The sequence below is a fragment of the Arachis ipaensis genome, chromosome B01, assembly GCF_000816755.2.
Source record: "Arachis ipaensis cultivar K30076 chromosome B01, Araip1.1, whole genome shotgun sequence".
In the NCBI taxonomy this organism is placed as follows: Eukaryota; Viridiplantae; Streptophyta; class Magnoliopsida; order Fabales; family Fabaceae; genus Arachis; species Arachis ipaensis.
The window spans coordinates 27,534,949-27,556,396 of record NC_029785.2 but is presented as its reverse complement, the minus strand read 5'-3'; the positions used below and the strand labels follow the sequence as shown (position 1 = coordinate 27,556,396).

General features: G+C 32.0%; 2 protein-coding genes and 1 long non-coding RNA gene across 22 annotated transcripts; 2 read left to right on the top strand and 1 right to left on the bottom strand.

Annotated features, from left to right (window-relative positions):
* Positions 1,637–10,458, top strand: LOC107628043 (sister chromatid cohesion protein pds5-like). 9 transcript variants are annotated; one of them, XR_002359887.1, is made up of 7 exons: positions 1,639–1,885; positions 1,991–2,098; positions 2,188–2,279; positions 2,409–2,484; positions 3,264–3,415; positions 4,015–4,218; positions 9,349–10,458. XR_002359887.1 is itself a non-coding variant. In XM_021119692.1 (7 exons), exons 5-7 carry the CDS (start codon positions 3,293–3,295, stop codon positions 5,767–5,769), a joined length of 357 nt encoding a protein of 118 aa, XP_020975351.1. In that variant the 5' UTR covers positions 1,639–1,885; positions 1,991–2,098; positions 2,188–2,279; positions 2,409–2,484; positions 3,264–3,292; the 3' UTR covers positions 5,770–6,007. The 9 variants fall into 9 exon arrangements, 1 of the variants encoding a protein (XP_020975351.1); XR_002359888.1 differs by having other exon boundaries at positions 9,341–9,355; XR_002359889.1 differs by lacking the exon at positions 9,349–10,458 and adding an exon at positions 5,745–5,759.
* Positions 11,557–13,027, bottom strand: LOC110270407. The gene is made up of 2 exons (XR_002359899.1): positions 12,628–13,027; positions 11,557–11,847 (listed from the first exon to the last, which is right to left on the bottom strand). It is a non-coding gene; the product is annotated as an uncharacterized LOC110270407 (long non-coding RNA).
* Positions 14,060–21,122, top strand: LOC107604771 (short-chain dehydrogenase TIC 32, chloroplastic-like). 12 transcript variants are annotated; one of them, XM_021119680.1, is made up of 6 exons: positions 14,064–14,341; positions 14,439–14,638; positions 16,541–16,688; positions 17,168–17,252; positions 17,344–17,384; positions 17,480–17,888. In XM_021119680.1, the coding sequence occupies exons 3-6, from the start codon at positions 16,620–16,622 to the stop codon at positions 17,609–17,611; spliced, it is 327 nt and encodes a 108-aa protein (XP_020975339.1). In that variant the 5' UTR covers positions 14,064–14,341; positions 14,439–14,638; positions 16,541–16,619; the 3' UTR covers positions 17,612–17,888. The 12 variants fall into 12 exon arrangements, 5 of the variants coding, with proteins under 5 accessions (XP_020975339.1, XP_020975332.1, XP_020975329.1 ...); XM_021119673.1 differs by lacking the exon at positions 14,439–14,638 and adding an exon at positions 14,854–14,914 and having other exon boundaries at positions 14,066–14,341; XR_002359884.1 differs by lacking the exon at positions 14,439–14,638 and adding an exon at positions 16,796–16,900 and having other exon boundaries at positions 14,069–14,341.

The window sequence follows — 21,448 nt, the reverse complement described above, 5'->3', positions numbered from 1 at the left end:
AGTATACACCCCCCAATCTACGGAATAAACCCCCAAAAATCAACAACAATAGCAGGAGAACTTAGAACAAGAACGTAGAATGACGTAGAACTTAGAAGAACAACGTAGAACTTAGAACAGTGTAACAAAGAAGCAAGAATAATAGTAAACCCTAGAAGAATGACGTAGAAGAAAAATAAAATATACAGGAATCTTAATGAACTTACGTTGAGTATTGTTGCTTTGTTTTCTCTTCAGATTCGTCACGGAGAGTTTGATGGTGTTTTGATGGAGGTTTCGAAGAACGATTTGTATATTTTGAACTTTGATTTTCGCTCGAAAATGGAAGGGTTTCCTTGTTTTCGAAGCGTTTTGAGAAGTGGAAGAAGTGGAAGAAGTGGAAGAGTTTCCCATACGTAACGGTTGTAGTGTTGAGCGCGTGATTTCGACGCGCCATGTTATCTCTCTTTATGCGCGTGGTTTCTATTTGGGCTGGGCCAACTTGTAAACTTGTAAGCTTGTATGTATAGCCCAGCCCTTTAATTTAAAGATGTTATCATGTGAGTATTTTTCTTAAAAAATACACTAAAAATAAATTCTACTCATATATAGGAAATTAAGTATGTAATACAAGGTATTAGAAAGCTGACGTATTCCACCCACCCGCACACAGATTATAAATGTATTTGGAATACATGCTATGATGTAAGGTTCTTGACCAGGACATGGTTGAAATAAACAACAAAAAAATCATTATATTTTCAACATATATATTATTTAAAAAGAAAGAGTTAATTTGCTAGTTTTATAAAATCTCACTCATATAATTAAGTAAACATGTGGGTTATAGTTTTATCATATGTGCACATATAGTATTATTTATGAAACTTGCTATCAATGATTCAAAATGCTCATGTATGTATATATTAGTACTAAAGTATAATAGCAATTTATTTTACATCTTAATTGATTATTTTGCCAGCTAAGTAGTATTTTACATTGTTATTATTTTAAGTATTTCACCTCATGTATATGTTAGTGAAATTAAATGAAATATGTATTATTAATCTTATGAATTTCTATATTGTTTTAGATATCAGGTTCTAACAAAAATAAGCATTTGTCAATTAAAGTATGAAAATTTATTAATAAAAAAGTGATTAGTACTCACAAAACTAAGCTTTTATTTACTAAACTTATAAAATCACAAACTCCTGAAAAAGCCTTTAGCATTATGTACTTCATCTCACTACAAGAAAAAGTGTATTTATCGACGTAAAAAATCGACGGCTATCTCTCTCGTCGATAATTTTCGACGGCTTGCTGTCGATATTTTTAAAAAAAATAATTAAAAATAAAATAATAAAATCGACAGTTTGGTCGTCGATTTTTTAATGATACATTAAATCTATCTTTACTATCGTCATATTGTCGACAAACCGGGGGTTGAATATACTTTGTTTTTAAAATTGACGGATATAGCGTCTATTTTAATATTTAAAATATCGACAACCTTTTCGTCGATAAATTTGAACGGTCCAGATTGCTTTCTGAAATTAAATAAATGGTGTGGATTTAATATATAAAATAGATGCTAAAGGCGTCGCTTTTTTTCAAATTAAAATCGACAAACTTACCGTCGATTTTTTTTTGCTAAATACACCAACCCCACGCCCACTTCCTGCTCCAAGTTCATAAACACAATTTTATCCTTTTCTGCATTCGAGCGTATCAGAATTCAGAAACACCAACCTTCATTCTCCTCTGCTGGCATCACAGTTGTGCCGCCATCACTCTGTTTGCTCGCGCCGCCACTGTCGCTCCTCAGGTATCCCCTTCAATTTCATTTGGAAATTCCTAAATTCCCCTTGATCCTCTCCACGCCGATGACCCCTCTGCTCTTCAGGTATCCCCCAAACCCTAAATTCCCCTTTCCCCATTCGATTTTCTCTTGTTTTCAGCTTCTGCTTCATGCTAATTTGCTTCTCCTGTTCTATTTTTTTCCAATTAGATTCGTGTGCCAGAAAGTTGTGATCTTGTTGCTGTTGGAGCATTTGCTGTGGCATTTGGCACTTCTCATGTAGCACTTGTGCATAGAGCTAATTTAACCTCTGGTCAGGTATGTCATATGTAGTTAATTTTTATTTATTTATTTGTTGGTTATGTTTATATCTCTTTGGAGTGGTTCAAAAGTTGATAAAATTGTAGGTGTTAGTGGTTTTGGGTGCAACAGGAGGTGTAGGACTTGCAGCTGTTCAAATTGGAAAAGCGTGTGGTGCCATTGTCATTGCTGTTGCTAGGTAGTACTAATTTGTTTCAATGCAAGGTTGAATATGACTGATATAATTGTTCTGCATTTAATTGATATTTCCATTTACTAGGTATCCTTTGGAGTTGAATGTTTATTGTTTTGCATAACTCGGTTTCAGGGGAGCTGAAAAGGTGCAGATTTTGAAGACTCTTGGTGTTGATCATGTCATCCCTGCTAACATAGCTCTTGTTAAGGTATACTATATCATAAGTTAAGTCTTGATTGATCTAATTATACTAAAGAGCTTATCTATTATGGAACCTCTATATTTGCTTATCTATATTAAAGACACTCTGAGTCAATGAGTGGTTCAGAAAATTACATGCAAGTCTTTTTTCATAACATATTCAATTTTTAATTATAACTAGCTTGTGCAGTGAATCAATTATTAGTAACAATGATAAGTCTTATCCTACAAAGCAAACTAATTACATGAATGTATATGCTACTATGAGCAGGAAAACAACTGGTTTGTCTTTGCTTTTTTCATATATTTTATTTTTTCATGCTTATTTCATCCTGGCAATGTAATGATTATGTTTTTCCATTTTTTCTTTTGGGCATACTTATGACTTTTCCTATATATCTTATATAAGTGCAATTTTTTTATGTCATTTTGAAGTAAGCTTCTACCTTTATGTCATTTTGGGTTTCTCTTGTTTTTAATTTCAGCGAATGATCGACTAAGTTAGATGATTTAACTATTTTTGTCTCTGCTCAATGAAGTGTATTGATGAATCTGTGTTCTGTTTGTGCTTAATATTTTTAACAGTGGGGTTCAAATTGATGGATCTGTGTTCTGTTTGTGCTTAATATTTTTAACAGTGGGGCTCAATGAAGTGTATTGATGGATCTGTGTTCAATAAAGTGTATTGATGCATGTCAAACACTTTGCTACAAACCCCTGAGCTGTGTTAATTTGATTTGATAGCTTAGGGCTATAAATTTGACCATCCCAGTTACTGTTTTTCAGTGACTTTGTGTTTTGTGATCACAAAGAGAATGGCATCCACTAATGAGACTGAAAATATGGGTGAGAGTGATACTGTGAAGAACCTTAAACATGTCGAGAGGAAACTTCTCAGATGCAATGTTCCTATTGATGAGCTTCCTGAAGTGCTTGATGTAACGTCTTCTTTTCCCTTTTCTTGAAATATCTATATATGTTTCTGTTTCTGATTGGTTTTTGTGTCATGAGTTTTATTTTGTTTTCTTAATTGATCATGGATTCCTTGTTCAGCTGAATGATTGCTTGTTGATTGGGATTTTAGTTTCTGGTGTGAGTTCTTGTTTTTGTTGTAATTATCTATGTCTTGCTCACAATTTGAACATTTTGTGTGTGAGTGTGTGTTTGGGAGTTCTAACATCCAAAGGATTAGTACATGCAAATTCTTAATAGTTTACAAAAGAAATTGAAAATCATCATTAGTATGATTGGTTTTTATTTAACTAGCATTTGCCCTTAGGATTTGATGGAGTTAATCTGTAATGGGTTAACCCAAAGTGGGTGTTTATCTATGTAGATGCTTAATAGCAAAGGTTTAATTTATGCTAGTTGGAAAAACCAAGTGGATTCGAGTAATGATGCGAATTCGAAATATAGTCATTGATCACAATGATTTTTTTCCCAAGTTCAGAACAAATTTAGACAACACTATCACAAAAAGTGTTCCGTTGCCATGTAAACTGATTTCATTATTGGTTTTTGGCTCTGTAACTTTCAGAATCTGGACCTGATACTATCAACAGTCAATCAATTACCAAGTGAGCCAATTCAGGAAGCACTTGTACCTTCCATGAAAGCATTGATTTCTGATGAACTTCTAAGGCACACAGATGAGGATATTAAGATTTCGGTTACATCTTGCATTGCTGAGATTACAAGAATTACAGCCCCGGATACCCCTTACGACGATGAACAGATGAAGGTACTGATTGATTTTAGTCTGATGCAATTGTCATTTTTCATTCAAACAACTCTCTATTGATTTACTTGCTTACATGCAGCTCCTTGTGCCTCTGTTTCTCTTGATTTCATATCGTCCTTTTCAATTTGTATGAACAATTTTTAATAGGATAGCTAGCAATGCTTTCAGCCTCTTTTTTGGTATTAAACACACCACATTCTTAAGAATTATTTTTATTTTTATATTTAAAAGTTTATTTGTCTTGTTATCTAATATTCTGTATAAATTTTATTTTTATATTTAAAAGTTTATTTGTATTAACGGTTTATTATTTTTCAAATAGAAAAAGAAAAATTAAAACATATAACTATTAAAATCGACGGCAAAGTTGTCGCTTTTAAAAGTTAAAATAGACAAATCTAAACAATTAAATCGACGGCAACTGTGTCGATTTTATTCAATCACATATCGACGGCGTTGTCGTCGATTTTATTAAACATATTATAGACAAAAGTGTTGTTGATTTTATTGAGTTAAATATCGACACAAAAGCTGTCGATTTTATTGAATCAATTATCGACAAATAAGACGTCGATTTTAAATAATAATATCGACGGCAATGTTGTCGATTTTATTAGGAATGTAAAATTCTCACACCCATATTACAGACGGAACGAACGTCGATTTTATTAAATTATTATCGACGGCCATGAAAGCCGTCGATTTTATTAGCATTTTAAAAAATCGACAAGCTTTATAGCGACCAACTGCGCCGTTTATTTTGCCGTCGAATTTCAATATTATCGACGGCTAAGCCGTTGATTTGGCCGTCGATTTTAACGACGTTTCTTGTAGTGTCTATCTTCGAAGCCATCACAAAAATCCAAGAAAATTTTATCTTTCTATAGCCATCATACATCATACTCTTAATTTTGAACAAGATTTACATCATGCTCACTCATTAAATAAAAATCATTAAGAAAATAAATCTCTTAATCAAGAAAGTGAATTTGTTACTTAAGAAGGCCTCTTAAAAATAATACCTTTTAAAAATGAATAAGTATAACAATCACTTTTTTTATTGTTTTTATTGTGAATGCATATTTAATTACTCATTATTTGACCTGTTTATAAGTTTAATTCATATACTGCTGTTGGTTGTATAACAACTGCCTTTAAAAGTAAATATTCATAATGTTGCCCCTACATGAATACATGTCAATGTTCAAATGCGAGATTTATGATTTATTAAATTTAAAGTAAATATTTATTATCATTTTTTTTTCATATTTTGATATTATACATAGTACTTAATCATTTGTATATGTATATTTTCTTTTATAAGAATACTGTATGTGGGATGCTCAACATAATACAAGAATTCGTCAAATATTTTATTAAAGAGAGTGCTCGATTAAAAAAGTTGATGAGTCATGAGAGAGTTAGTTATTCAAAAGACTCTAATTATGTACTTAAAAGTATATTCCTACACCAGTTTGGCATCAACTATTGCATTATTGAACTATAAATTTGCATTTTCAGAACAGATTAGTGGCAAATATTGTGAACTGAGCTTCAAATATTGGTAGTTCCATGCACTCTGGTGATTTCATATCTATGGGTGAACACGCCTGCAGAATGATAAGATTCATAAAAATAGTTTAATTTTAATACTTGTTCTTATTATGAACAGAGCTTTTTTATTCTCTTTTCTTTTTGTGAATTAAAATTACAATATTATAAGAGAAAGCTACAGGAGTAAAATATTCTCTAAATGAGGTTTATATCAAATGCCATATCAAAAAGAATAAAAATTGGATTGATGAAAAATCTGAGAGAGCCATTGTATGTGTGCTAGTTTGTTCTTCTTCTTTTTTCTTTCAAAAAGATAATTTTCACTATATGTTAGTATTTATTGATGGTATATTTAGTTGCAATTAAAATGGATTAGTTTAATTTTGTAGGGTAAATTCAAAAAGCTAAAGATAAAACTCTCTCAAGTAACTTTATTCTTTGATAATGAAGGAGTTGTTGAGGCATCTAATAGAAGTCTAGAAATGTTAGATGATTACACTATTTAAAATGAAGTTTTGTCGAAGAAAAAAAAGGGAGCTGCTTTTGGTTTAAGTTTTTTTGGTTTATATCTCTCTTCAAATGCAGAAAGAAAAGGCAAAGAAGCAAGAAGTTAAGTTGGATGGTGCTGAACGCAAATTAAAATGTCAAGAATATCAACTAAAAGTTTAACAAAAAAAAATTGATTTTACTAAAAAAAATACTTCATATTTTTATATAAACAATAAAATCTCCCACTACCTTTAACTTTATTTAAATTTATAAAAACTGAATTTAGAACAGACTTTAGTGATGATGATAATAACATTATTAGTGATTAATGTCTAAAGTATTTTTGTTTATTGATTAGATTAAAAAATCTTTAGGTAAACTAGTTATTAAGTTTTAGTTTATTTATAATTAGTGACTTTTAAAGCTCTTTTTTGTTTTAGATTAATAGGTTTTCATTGTTTTAGTTTGATTAGATTTATGGACATGAGTATTTTGTTTCTTATAGAGTCCCAAGTCTTTTACTACTTAGAATTTGATTTAAATTTAAATAACTTTTTTTATGATTTTATTATATATTTATATACATCACGTCATTGATGACATGAATGAAGAATTTGTTTAAATATTATAATTGCTTTTAAAAATTTGTCTAAAATACATCATAATAGTTAGAAATCTAGCAGATAAATGCCTATTCGAAATTCGTCACAAAATCGTTTGAAAAAAAATTCAGACGAATTTTCAGACAAAATGTAAATTAGCAACAATGATTTTTGGGACGAAAAAAATTTGTCTAAATTTTATCTAAAATAAAAATTATATCTAATTTATTTAAAATTTATTTTAAGGATAAAACACTATAATAAGCTAAAGAGAATGAAATTTTACACAAATAAGCCAAATGAAAAACTGGTTCATGAATCCACTAATGCATATTACTATATAGTTCGAATTAGGTTCATTCGAACTCTATTCACACATAATTCGAATCATGTTGATTCGAATTATACACAAACGCACACACACTAATTCGAATCTTGATTCGAATTACACTAACACACGCTGCACATAGTAATTCGAATTGACCAGATTCGAATTACTCATGATTTAATTCTGCCCATTTTTTATTAAAAAATTAATAATTGATTAAAAAATTAATAATTTAAAAATTAAAAAATATATTTTTTATTTCATGCATTAAAAAAAAGCTAACAAAATATTTTATTACGAGACTTCTTTAAAATATTAATGAGCTATCAATTCGAATTTCATACAATACTCTTTTGCGCATTTTTAATAGCTCATGAATATTTTTTTATAAATTTTTTAAATAAATTTATTTAAATTATACCACAAAAAATATTTTATTCTATACAAAATAATTTTAAAAAATGGCTTAAAAGATGTTAGGAGTACTATAAAAATTTGTAATGTCCTAATGACTTAGGACATTAAAGAAATACTCTACATAGTCAATAATAATTTAGAAATTAAAAAAAAATATAGTTATAACCAGTATTTACCTAAATTACTAGAATATTACAAATTTTTATAGTACTCCTAACATTTTTTAAGCTATTTTTTTTAAAATTGTTTTGTATAGAAAATGGCTTAAAATGACTTAAAATGGCTTAAAATATCCTTTATTCTAGGCAAAATAATTTAAAAAAATGGCTTAAAAAAATGTTAGGAGTACTATAAAATTTTGTAATGTCCTAATGACTTAGGACATTAAAGAAATACTCTACAAAGTCAATAATAATTTAGAAATTAAAAAAAATATAGTTAGAACCGGTATTTATCTAAATTACTAGGACATTACAAATTTTTATAGTACTCCTAACATATTTTTAAGCCATTTTTTTTAAATTGTTTTGCCTAGAACAAAGGGAATTTTAAGCCATTTTAAGCCATTTTCTATGCAAAATAATTTAAAAAAATAGCTTAAAAATGTTAAGAGTACTATAAAAGTTTGTAATATTCTAGTAATTTAGGTAAATACTTGTTATAACTATATTTTTTTAATTTCTAAATTATTATTGACTATGTAGAGTATTTCTTTAATGTCCTAAATTATTAGGACATTACAAATTTTTATAGTACTCCTAATATCTTTTAAGCCATTTTTTAAAACTATTTTGTATAGAATAAAATATTTTGTTAGTTTTTTTAATGCATGAAATAAATTATATATTTTTTAATTTTTAAATTATTAATTTTTTTAATCAATTATTAATTTTTTAATAAAAAAATGGGTAGAATTAAATCATGAGTAATTCGAATATGGTCAATTCGAATTACGATGTGCAGCGTGTGTGAGTATAATTCGAATCAACATGATTCGAATTAATGTGTGTGCGCGTTTGTGTATAATTCGAATCAACATTATTCGAATTATGTGTGAATAGAGTTCGAATAAACCTGATTCGAACTATATAGTAATGTGCATTGGTGGATTCATGAACGAGTTTTCCATTTAGCTTATTTGTGTAAAATTTTATTCTCTTTGGCTTATTATAGTGTTTTACCCTTATTTTAACTTCATCCAAAATCTGTCCCAGAAAATGCTAATTTCTAGTAGTATTACAAGTAATGGATTTAAATCCTCTAAATTTTAAATTTTACTTTAGAGAATAAAGTGTAACTTTTTACCATTTATTTCATAGATATGACAAAAAAATATAAAAAAATTATTTAAAAATAAAAAATCACACTTTATTCTCTAAAATAAATTCAAAATTTAGAGGATCTAAATTCGCAAGCAAATAGAGAATCAAGCTAACGACTAAAGTTGTTGGCAAAAATCCTAATTTATCCGACCTCTTAATTAAGAGGTCGGACACGACAAAAAAATATATATTTTTAATTATTTAAATAAGTAATTATTTTTCCAAATCTCTCTTATTATCTCTATCTCCACTAAAGGATAGATACTAACAAATTTTCAAGATAAAGGGATTACCAAAAAAGGTGGAACTACACCAAAAGGTGTGTTAAACTTAGTTTGATTTTGGGCTAATATATGATGACAATCATTATTTGGGTGAAAGTCTAAAGTTGGTCTAATGTGTGTGCTAAGTGATGCAGGCCCATTTATATGTTGCTTCGGCGCATTCTAGTATTGCTTCAGCATCTCAAATTGTTACAACTCCAACACTCTAGCCCATTACGTGCTAATGAACAACAAATCAATCCCCATGAGCCAAGAGAAGAAAGCACCGAACAAAAGAAAGAAAGAGAAGGACATCTGTTAACAATATGGGACAACTGTAACACCATGACAAGAACAAGGACAGTTGGGGTCACTCTCATTACAAGGACATCAGTAAAGCACAACTCTGAACATGGGAGAGCAAAACACAAACTTGCAAGAGAGCAGAAGTAGTGGTGCAGTTCCTCGGACAGCAAAGGTAATGGAGCAGAGGGAGAAAGAAATACATGCTAAAGAATAAAGCAACTCCAAGGACAACAGAGGTGGTGAAATGGTTCCTCGACAAGCAATGATAGTGGAGCAGAATGAAGCAAGATGAAAAATGACTGCATGCCAGCAGAGACAGTTCCAACGGGTAGCTGGTAGAATGGAATTAAAAGAGGCAATGAAGAGCAAATGAGAAGAGCAAGCTGATATTATAAGAGAGGCCTCACTTCAACATTTGAAGGAAGAAAAAGAGAGCACATTCAAGAACATCATCTCAACACTTGAGCTAAATTCTTTTTCTTCTACTAGAGCTTAATTTCTGATTTTCTTTGTTATGGCTATCTTGTGTCATCTTTTGTATTGAGAAAAGGTTGAATATGTGAGTTGAAAAAGGCAAGAGTGATGCATGAAAGAGCCACGAAAATTCTGAGTAATTGATTTATTGAACTAGGATTAGTTCTCCTTGCCAAGTTGGGAGAGCACTTGGTGGTGAATTTAAATCTGTTAAGGTTCCCTTTCCAAGTTGGGACAGTACTTGGGAAGCTGAGCTTTGGTGAAAAAAGCTTAGTGGTAGATACTAGTTGAATTAGGTTGTAATGCAATAGTTTTGGTGAATATAATCAGTTGATTATAGTGAAAATTCCACCATGATTGTGGTGGAGATTGGACGTAGGATTCATGACACTTAGAATCCGAATAAGGAAACATTCGATGCCGTGATTCGTGTGTTAAGTGTTTCAGGCTTTATAGGGCAGGAATGGCTTAGAGAATGGAGAGGAAGCTAGCAAAAATGGAAGGAACACAAGAAACCAAGGAGATAACCAGCGAGCATCGACGCGCACGCATGGCTCACGCGAGCGCGCGATATGGAGAAATTTGCAGCGACGCATGCGCGTGCTTGACGCGTACGCGTGGATTGGAGTTTGCACAAAGACGCGCACGCGTGACTGACCCGTACGCATGACACGCCAAAACAACCAGCGACGTGCATGCATGACATGCGCGATCTGCAGAAATAACAGAAAATGCTGGGGGCAATTTCGGGCCGAGTTTTGACCCAGTTTTCAGCCCAGAAACACAGACTAGAGCAAGGAAACATGCAGAGACTCAACACAGATTCTCATTAGCATAGTTTTAGTTTTTAGATCTGAATCTAGAGAGAAAATTACTCTTCCTCTAAATTTTCTTTTACATTCATAGTTTTATAGTTTATTGCTTTTGCTTTTGGATATTGAAGAGTCATCACCTCCGTTGAAGATACTATTCTAGTTTGTTTCCTTACTCTTTTATTTATTTCATATTCTTAATTCTTGTTTAGAGTTACAATTGGATTATTTTCATGGATTGTTAATGCAAAGGATTACTTTTATTTTTAATTAAATTGCAGTTATTGTCTATCATGTCTTTCTTTTATTCCCTTTTTAATTCTGTGCAAGTACTTCTCATGTCAATATAGTAGATTTTCAACTTGACATGGGGGTTGATTAAAAGGAGACACTTGAGTTGGAATGCTCAAGTGATTAGTTAAATTGGAAGTTGTTGGCTAATTCTGTATTTACTAACGCTAGACCTTCCCAAGGGAGAGGACTAGGATTTGCGAATAAGAGTTAGCTCAATCACTTGACTTTCCTTTATTTAGTAAGGGTTAACTAAGTGAAAATAACAACCTCTTTACACTACACTTGAGAGAATTCCAACAAGGATAGAACTTCCGATTAATTATTCCCTCAGTCAAGGCCCTTTATTTAGAATATTATAAATCTCTTTTAATTTTCATTGCTTAAATTTACAATTATTTATTTGCTCATTGTCCAAACTCAAAATTACCCAGAAAACTCCTGATTAATAAATTAGCACCTCTTTGTCAACTCGTTGGGAGACGACCTGGGACTCATACTCCCAGTATTTTTATTCTAAAATTTTGTGACAACCTTTCTAAATTGATGGAGCGGATTTCAGCTGGTTGAGAGCTATACTCGCAACGCTGTTCCTATATTATAATTTCTTAAATTGGCCGACTTCCACCCTCCCGTCATATATTCTTCCTTAAACCCTTGCTAACCTAAGCATCGAAGTCTCTTGCAGGTACCACCTCCACCTTCTCACGAAAAACTCGGACGTCGACACCTCCGATACCAGAACAAGTCGGACGCTGTCTCATATGGAGTCTGAACCTCACATTCAGGTTCAAATCATCGTTTCAGGTAACAACAATAACAATAATAACAACAATAACAACAACAATAATAATAATAATAATAATAATAGGGTCATTTAAGGAAATATATCGAATTAAAAAATATAAGTAAATAATTATGTTAAAAGATCAATAATTAAGTTTAACTGTTTGATTAATCTAATGCATATAATATATTGTCTTTTTTAAAAAAAAAAATAATTGTTGGAATATATATGCTCCTCACAAACTAGTGTGGGAGAAACAAATCAGCTCCCTAGTTATTGTAATTTAACCATATAATCGAAGTTAATAATATAATCGCTAACACTAGTTATAGTAAAAGCTTAGCAATTCAAGCTCGAATTATATATATATATATAACTAGGCTATAGAAACATAATATAAGATCTAGTGCTATAAAACTTGAAACTAAAATAAACTTTTTGATATATTTATCACATGTATTATAAGGATATTACTTAAACTACTATGGTTTTAAATTTTTATGTCGTATTAGTGAGTGCTTTATATATTTTTCAGTGACTCATTGATATTTCGACATTCACAAAACAAAGTGATGAATTTATTACATCAAACTCATTTATCTTTTTAAATAAGTATTAGAATTTAAATTTTATTTTGTGTATACAATAATTTATTTATCAGTAAAAATTAAAAAATACAAAATGTAATATTCTCTCATTTCTCAAACATTTTTTATATAAACTTGGTATCACCCTCAAAAACTCAAAGTCATTCAAAAACTTACCATTACTAAAGTAGTACTATAGCGGAAGAAATACTTTTCATCCATATGGATCACCACGCGTACGCCATGGATCCATGCCATGCCAACATACCCCCATGCATGCCACCATCTCCAAGAAGTCACGTTTATACCACCTTCTCTGACATCTCTTTATACATTCTTGTAGTTTTATCTCATCATTAGCTGAAATACAATAAGATGGAGTCCGAAATTCAGCAATGGCAGAATAAGTAAATATTCCAATCATCAACACTACTAATGCCTTCTTCACACCATTTCTAATAACCATATTAATTTTTTTTTTCTCTCTTGCAGTTCCAGGTTTATGATAGCTCAACATATATATAGGATCAAAATGCGGCTTAATATTATTATATTCAAAATGACTCTACAGCTAGAATGTTTCGATCTTAGTTTGTGTCCTTTTTTTATACCAAGAGTTGTTAATAATCAATATAAATAAAGCAAAGAGATATTTTAAAACTTGATTTATCATTTCTGTTTAGTTAATTAGATTGCCTCTTGAATTTGACAAAAAAATAATTATTAAGAAAAAAAGCTTCCTTATATGATAATGGTATTTATCTACTTGATTTTGTACAAGAATGTGTGGGTGAAATGCCTCTTCAATTTGACCAAAAAAACTTAGAAAAAATCTATTATATAATAATGGCATTTATCTATTTGGTTTTGTACAAGAAGTTTGTGTGTGAAGTGCCTTTTCAATTTGACAAGAATAACTTTTTATTAAAAAAAACTTACGCATATAATAATGGTATAGCGATCGATTTTAGTGACCGAAAAAATTGGTTGTTTATAGTGACTGATATAAAATTTTTAGAACTAAAAAAATGTTGATCGCTAAATCAGTCGCTCAATTATATTCAGCAACCCATTTTAGCGACTAAAATTTGGTCGCTAATAGCAACCGAATTAACGACCGATAAGTTTTAAATACAACTAAAATAAAATCGGTCGCTATCTTTTAATTTAGCGACCGAATTAGCAACGAAAACCAAAGTAACGTTAAGATAGTGAAAGAGTGAACAACTATTTGATTGCTAAATCGGTCGCTAAGATACTAGTCGCTAAATCGGTTGCTAATTGTTAAGATAGTGACTGATTTTAGCGACCAACAGAATCGGTCACTAATAGCAACCAAATTAGCGGCCAATAAATTTTATAAAACCAGAATAAATTTGGTCACTAAAATCGGTCGCTATTTTTTAATTTAGCGACCGAATTAGCAACCAAAACAAAGGAAGAAATATCCTTGGGACTCTTAGTCACAAAATTGGTCGCTATTTTTTAATTTAGCGAACGATTTTGCAACCTATAGATAAGTAAATAAAATAAAATATTATTGGTTGCTAATTCGGTCGCTAAAGTTGTGGTCCGATTTTATAAACTAATCGGTCGCAAAAGCAGTCACTAATTAAAAAAAATATATTATCTGAATTACCCATAATAACCCTAACTCACCCACACCATTCTCATCTTCTCCAATCAGATACCATTGACATCTCCGACGCCATTGTCGTCTTCTTCGCTGTCGTCTTCTGTATCTCGCCGCTGTCTCCTGAGGTCCCGTCGGCGTCGTCTTCTGCAGTCTCAGCGTCGTCTCTTGAGGTCTCGTTACCATCATCTTCTGCAGTCTCGGTGTCGTTGCCTTCGTCGTTGAGATCTTGGCGCCATCTTCGTCGTCTTCAAGCAGGTAACCTCCTAATTGCCGATTCTGATCCATTCTGTTAGGTTTAGTTTTTTCCCCTCTGGTTAGGGGTTTTAGCGATAAGCTTCGTTGAATTTGCCAGATCTCCAAATTTTGTGATGGATTTTGTTCTTGTTATGACAAGTGAATTCATGAAGCTTGTGAGAGCCTTGAAGTGGTTCTTGTTGCCGCTCACATTCTCGTTTACCTCTTCCCTTCTTCTCTTACCTACCTCTCTCTCGTTCCCGCCAGATCAAGTTGTAAAACTCATTTCAGATTGAAAGGAAACCTAATCTTAGATTAGTAAGGTTTCACAACTTAAGCATTTTTGAATCCTGTGCTTGTGCCTGTTCTTGCTTAAGTCTGAAGCCATTGCTTTGCAGCATTCAGTAAATTTTTTTCATAACTAAGCTTACTTCTAGTTTTCATACAAGGGCTATATATAGCCTGCATCAGATTTATTTATTTTAAATTTTTTAACTTTAGGAAGGTATTTTGTTGTTGCATTCATTTTGCAGGACGATTTGGTTCGCCTGAAATCTCATTACAGCTGGTTATGTCGAACAATCTGTATATGGAATATGCTCTTACTGTTTTTTAGGCTTAAGTTTATGTGCTATAGAACATTGTTTTCAAATTCTGTCTATTTTAATATAGTACTTAGCTTTTCAAATTCTGTTTCTCAACTTGTGATTGCTTGGAAATATCTATAAAATTTCACCTTTCCATAATAAAACAAAGTAGTAATATTGATCTTTCAAAGAAAAGTTTAGAGTTTTGGGTTGTCAGAGTTAAAAAAATAATTTAATTGTATATCAATGCTGTTTTTTTTTAAATTAAGTTTCTAATTTTCCATCCCTTATTCCAAGTCATAAAGGATTATGAGCTCTTCCATCCAAAGATGGATTTGATGATGTTACAAACACCAGCCAATAGATCTTGATTTGATGAGATTACATTGCAAATGAGATTTTCCTCTTATGTGGTTATGTGATCGAGTTTACTTGGTTAGTGTAGTGAGTGGATTTAGTATAACGATTGATGTTGGACATAAGGATTCACTAGATAACCAATTGAAAAAGTATCAACTAGTAATTTCAGGATTTGCATGTTTCTTCTATCCACGTATATATACAGTTTGCATAGAGCTCACGAAACTAGAACTGCAAATGCAGAAATTCTAATGAGGCTAGTTTCACAGGTCTTTCACTTGAAAATATAATGTTAAGAGGCTAATTTCATTTCATGTCAGGTCTCCCTAAACACATTCAGGAGAGTGAAAGATCGGAACTCTTTCGAAATTTTCATTAACCAACTTCTAAATTACTCCTCTTCATGACTAGCTTCCATCAAGATTTTGCAGTATATTAAACTAGTTGAATATAGTACTTAGCTTTGAGCTAAAAATTCTGTTTATTTTAATATGTTATCTTGCTCAAATTCTTTACTACATATATGTTTGTACCATATATTAATAAATAATTAGGTCGTTGTTTTCAAATATACTTTGCTTTATACTCGTTAACTCGCATTTTTAGATTTAAATGTTTATAACTTTATATGGTATAAAAGCATGTAATCAACTATAATTTAGTGTCTAAACAATGTTTGCAATTCAAAATATCATATCTAATTCTCTACTATAAATATAAATATAGAGAAATAAACATTGGAAATTATATATGCCTTCTTTTTTCATCATTTTCTTCTGCTATTAAGCATAATTTTTTTTCAACAAGTTTATTAGATCATGTGTATCATTATTGAATAGATGTGTCGGAGAAAATAATCAAAATGAATACCTACCTATGCTCTTATTATGAGAGTTTATTATTATCTTTCTATCTGCAAGTGAGATTTTGTATTTTCCGGATGGACTGGCATGAATAAATGTGTATGCTGTGAAATTTAATTTGTACCTAAAATTATTAAACCTAATTGATGACTAAAATTAATTTTGGTCGCTATTAATAATTAATTAATATGTACTGTGAATGCTGTCTGTCTGTGACAGAAAGTTAGTAGTAGCAGTAATAACAATAAACTCATTGTAGAATATAGAGACTGAGATCAAAAGGAGGGTGTTTGAAAAGTTAGTATCCGAGGCAATGAAAGAGAAAGAAGAAGTGGTTTTACCTCCTTTTTTTTCTCCCTTTTTCATTTTTTTCATCCCCAAACCAAAATAACTTTTATATTATTTTACAGAGATGGAGTATTTGGTTTTAACATGCAAGTAAGAGGGCCACCTCAATAGAAAAATACCTTTGAAACACAAATCAAAGACATGAAGAAACAGGAAGAACAGTGTAATAGAAAATCTAAGAAGGGTTACATTGTAATTTGGACTCAAGAGGTAAAAACTTATTCTCCCTATTGCATTTTTTTCTTATTGTTTAATAATAGTTCTTTGTATACTTATGAATCTATTTGTATTTGAATATTGTCTTATGCTTGGTTAAGTGAGTTTCAAGAAGATGATATACTGAGAGTGCAGATTGGTATCCATGGAACTGAAAAGTATTAATTCTTCCTCTCTTGGGTTTAACTAGAGAATTTTCAAAAAAGGTAGAAAAATTTATTTCCTTTGCTGAGAAACTTTCATGTTAGCTAAGATTTTCCATGTGTGAAAATGTTGTGTGCTGAATTTGTTGTTAATTTGCAGCCGAATGATACAATTTTGGCTATTTATTAGAAAAGTGATTATGAATATTTTGTCATAGTGGATTCATTTATCACCATTAAAACTTAATTGGATGGAAAGTTAGTTGCTTTTTTACTCTCTTATGCCATCACTCCATAATGTTAATTCTTAGCTTCCTAAATCATGATTAGGAAGACGGGACTGATATTACTGCGAATTCTCTTCATCCGGAAACCATTGCCACCAACCTTTTCCGTCATATGGATGTGGCATATGGTAACTACTACCACATTCTACTATTTTATGAACTCATAAAGTATGCTTTTGGTTCATTTTCCATCCAATTTTTTTGTTCATGCAAGTATAGTTAATGCAATTGGGAGACTTATGCTTAAAAATGTCCAACAGGTATAACACATAACATCATATATATATGGTTATTTAGCATACAAGATAGTTGAAACATTCATTATGTTGAATATGAGATTTTGCCTGCTATGTAGGGAGCAACAACAACATGCTATGTAGCGTTGCACCCACAAGTGAAGGGAGTTAGTGGCAAATACTTATCTGATAGCAATCTGTCCAAAATAACCTCCCATGGAACTGATGCTAATTTGGTTAAGAAACTCTAGGATTTCAGTATGAATTTGATCAAGTAGATTGCCATGCTCACAAGGACATCATACCTACATCCTAAGCAAATCAAAGGCATCAACATTATGAACAAAGTTATATTATAGTATTATACTTGTATTCTGATCGTACATTTCACAAACATGAGTTTCAAGCTTCGAACATGATGGGCATACCAATTTAGTGCTATTTTGTTTGGATAAATTAATTTTTGTATTTCCAATGTTTGGTTGATATATTATTTTTATTGGAGTGACAGATCGAGTTTCCCTTACATTTCAAGATGGTTCTACTCCTAATTAGAAAATTACTTTATTATGTTATTATGCACATAAACAAATCTGAAAATTAAGTTTTAACGGTGGTAAATGTAAAATTAGTAAAAATCTATAATTAAAATCAAGAACAACGACCGATTTAGATTTTTAGTTCAGGAATTAGCGACAAATTTAGTGACCAATTTTAGATTTTCAAATCAGGCAATGGCGACCGATTTAGCGATCGATTTCATGGCAACCAATTTAGCGACAGAAAATTTGGTCACCATTTAGAGACCGATTTACTCAGCGACCGATTTAGCGACGAAAAATTAGGTCACCAGTTAGCGACCGGTTATGTTAGTAACCGATTTAGAGACCGATACTCTTTGGTGATGGCTTGGTGGCCTTGCTAAAAAATCGGTCGCTAATGGTTAGTGATCGAAGTTGGTCACTATTTTTTTATTAGCAACCAAGGTTTTAGCGACCACCAGAATCGGTCGCTAAATCGGTCACTATTCTGATAATTTCTTGTTGTGTTAGTTAATAGTTAGATATTTAGCTATAAGGTCAGGTGAATTATTATGCTTAGACTTGGCATCATAAACCTTTTAAAAATAGTCTCTGTGTTGTTGAAAAGGTGTTATTTTATATTTGTTAAATTAAAAGAGACAACCTGAAAATTCACTTAGCCCCAATTTAATTGCTTTTGGGTTGAACTCTAACATTTCCATTGCACTATCCCTAACCTTCGAAAGGGGTACTCTCCCAAATCACAAATTTGGAATCTATCTCAGAGAAATGGGTGAAGCAGGGATGAATTATTATAGTTTGTCTTGAAGCTAAGGAACCCAACAATGGAAGCATCTAAACCTTATTTTGATGAAGAATGTACGAGCAAATCATATGATAGAGCATGCTTATGTCGCCTGGTAATAGTCCCATTGAAATCAAAAACTCCTTTCAACTCTTAGTCTCTCACGGATCGTTTCTTCGACAATATCCTATATGAAAGGTATGGTGTGAATTTAATTTTGGTACTTATTGTGAATGCAAAATTTTTTCTTACTTTATGATGTTATTACACTTGATTTTGGTGGAACAAACAAATATGGTGCAAATATTTTCAATGAATAGATGAGATACAATTATTTTTCCTATGCTACTTGGATTGAAATCATCGGAAGTAACCAAGGGATGAGGGGATGAGATCCAGCTATTATTGCTAACTTCGATGTGGTGGGTTTTCACTAAGTTATTTGTGTTTTGGATCCAATTCATCTTAGTGATTTGAAGGTCTTCTTTTGTTAGTCGATTTTTTACGTATTTGGTATAAACATCATATGCAAATTAAATTCAGTTGTTTTATGAACATATTTGAAGACACATTTTGTATAAATTATCGTACACAAATTATTAGTGTGCATGTGCGTGTGGATAAAGCCATACTCGAACAAAAGAATGGGTTACAAATAAGAGGATTCAACACATTGAGGTTAAAAAAAAAATATAAGAAAACTTTTATAACTTAGTAGAAATAGATATACAGCATTCCCTAATTGACACTAAAGTAAAAAAACAAAAAAAGAAACATCGCAGTCGCCTCACTCTCCTACTCTACCATGCCATCTTCCTCGCCTTCAGCCTCCGTACCACAGCACGTCAGTGTCGCCACCACTTCCTTTAGTGCTGTCATGGAAGAGCCTTCGCACCGTCTTTCATCCGCCGTGAGCATGCCGTTCACCATAGCAACGTTGTTAGCCGAGAGATGGCACACACAAGTCAGGCAGAGCCATACACCTCCTCCGCTGTGGCGCGCGGCCTCCTCTTCTGTCGCGACTTGGGACATTGCGTCACCTCGTCCATCTCTTCTATCGCGCCGCGTCTCATCCTTCTCCACCATCATGCTACGTCATCACGTTTCCTCTTCCTCCGTCAAGCCGTGCCTCCTCCATAACCTCCGTTGCCTCGTCGAACCGCATCTTCTCCATGTTGCCACTCCAAAGGTTAGTGGATGTTTCTTTTCCAATTCAGTGGATGTTTCTTCTCTGTTTCAGGATTCAAAAACTAAGTAGAAATCTTTATATGAGATGTTTTTCTCTTTCCTTGAATTGCTAGATGTTTCTTTTAAAGCATGATAGATGTTTGTGTATACATTTAAAATAGTTTTTAGATGTTTGTTTTTGTGTTAGTGGATATTTCTTAAATGGATGCATTTTAAAGGCATATCATATCAGATGTTTTTTTATTTATTGGATTTTCTTTTTAAGCATGTAAATGTTTCTTTATCAATAAATGGAGGTTTCTTTTGTGAGTTAGTGGATGTTTCTATTTTGGTATGAGTGGATCTTTCGTTAGAGTTTGGATGTTTCTTTAATTATACTTCTAGATGTTTCTTTTGTTTGTATTTTGGATATCTCTTTCAGTTATACTATAGGTCTTTGGTTTTCATTTTTCGATTTCTTTCTTAAATAGAATGTAGGATGTTCTCTTATGGATTATCAGATGTTTACATATTATAACCCCACTATGTGTTGTGCTGTTGTAACACCTAACAATATGGGCAAAAAAGTACTGCATCATAAGGGAGTTCAAAGTCGATTCAACCGAACAAAATCAACCAATTGAGTCGAAAAACCGAAAACTGAAAAAATAAAAAATGATATTTTTCTATTTTTCTGTGGTTTGATTTACCTTTTGGTTCTGCTAGTGAAAATCCTAACCGAACCGAACTTAATATAAATGAACAAACCCCCTAGTAGATTACCTAGCCGCCACTCAAAACGCTAAGTCCTTATTCCCTAACTCTCTCCACTCTCCATTCTCCACACTAGAGTACTCAACCACTCCATACTCCACAATGCTAAAATCTCCTCCTCCCACCTTCCACAAAGTCAAAATATTTTCAGCCCCTGATTCGCCGGATAGCACCCTCGCAGCGGCCCTTCCTTGTTGTGCTTCCCTCTTCTCGGTGTAGTCCTTTCTTTCTCTCCATCTCTTCCTCATCGCGCTTCCCTCTCCTCGGTGCGGCCCTTTTTCTCCCTTCGTTCGTCGTCGTCCTGCACGCACAGTAGCCGTCGTCTCCTCCACGCACAAGTAGGCGCCGTTGTCATCCACGCGTTGTCCTCAAGAATGGAGCCTCCGAGTTAGTTATTCAATTTCTGTTTTTATGATTCTGTTAGTGATTTTATTTTGTTGTGCTTCTGCATATATTTTTTATAATTCTGTGTTTATATTTTTTATTTTTAATTTTGCTTTATGTTTCTGTTAGTGATTTTATTTTTTAGTTCTTCTTCCTTTGTTTTTCTATTATTTTATTTTGTTGTGCTTCTGCTTCTGTTGTTCTATGATTTTGATTTTACAATAGTATTTTTAAGGGATAAGTATTGTTTTGGTCCCTAACGTTGAAGGTCAGAATCGAAACCGTCCCTGATATAATTTTTGATTTAAAATCGTCCTTAATGTTACATTTTATTTTAAAATCTTCCTTTTTAATAAATTTTTTTCTAAATGACAAAAATACCCTTTTTTCACCATTTAATTCTTCTTGTTCTTCTTCTTCTGGTTCTTCTTCCAGAA

Excerpts from the sequence above, each read along its gene's own strand:
- LOC107604771 (XM_021119670.1), top strand. The coding sequence starts at position 16,620 with ATGAAGAAACAGGAAGAACAGTGTAATAGAAAATCTAAGAAGGGTTAC. Across the intron at positions 16,689-17,167 it reads TTGTAATTTGGACTCAAGAG|GAAGACGGGACTGATATTAC; the intron begins GTAAAAACTTAT and ends AATCATGATTAG. Across the intron at positions 17,385-17,479 it reads TGCTTAAAAATGTCCAACAG|GGAGCAACAACAACATGCTA; the intron begins GTATAACACATA and ends CCTGCTATGTAG.
- LOC107628043 (XM_021119692.1), top strand. The coding sequence starts at position 3,293 with ATGGCATCCACTAATGAGACTGAAAATATGGGTGAGAGTGATACTGTG. Across the intron at positions 3,416-4,014 it reads AGCTTCCTGAAGTGCTTGAT|AATCTGGACCTGATACTATC; the intron begins GTAACGTCTTCT and ends TGTAACTTTCAG. Across the intron at positions 4,219-5,739 it reads ACGACGATGAACAGATGAAG|AACAGATTAGTGGCAAATAT; the intron begins GTACTGATTGAT and ends TTGCATTTTCAG.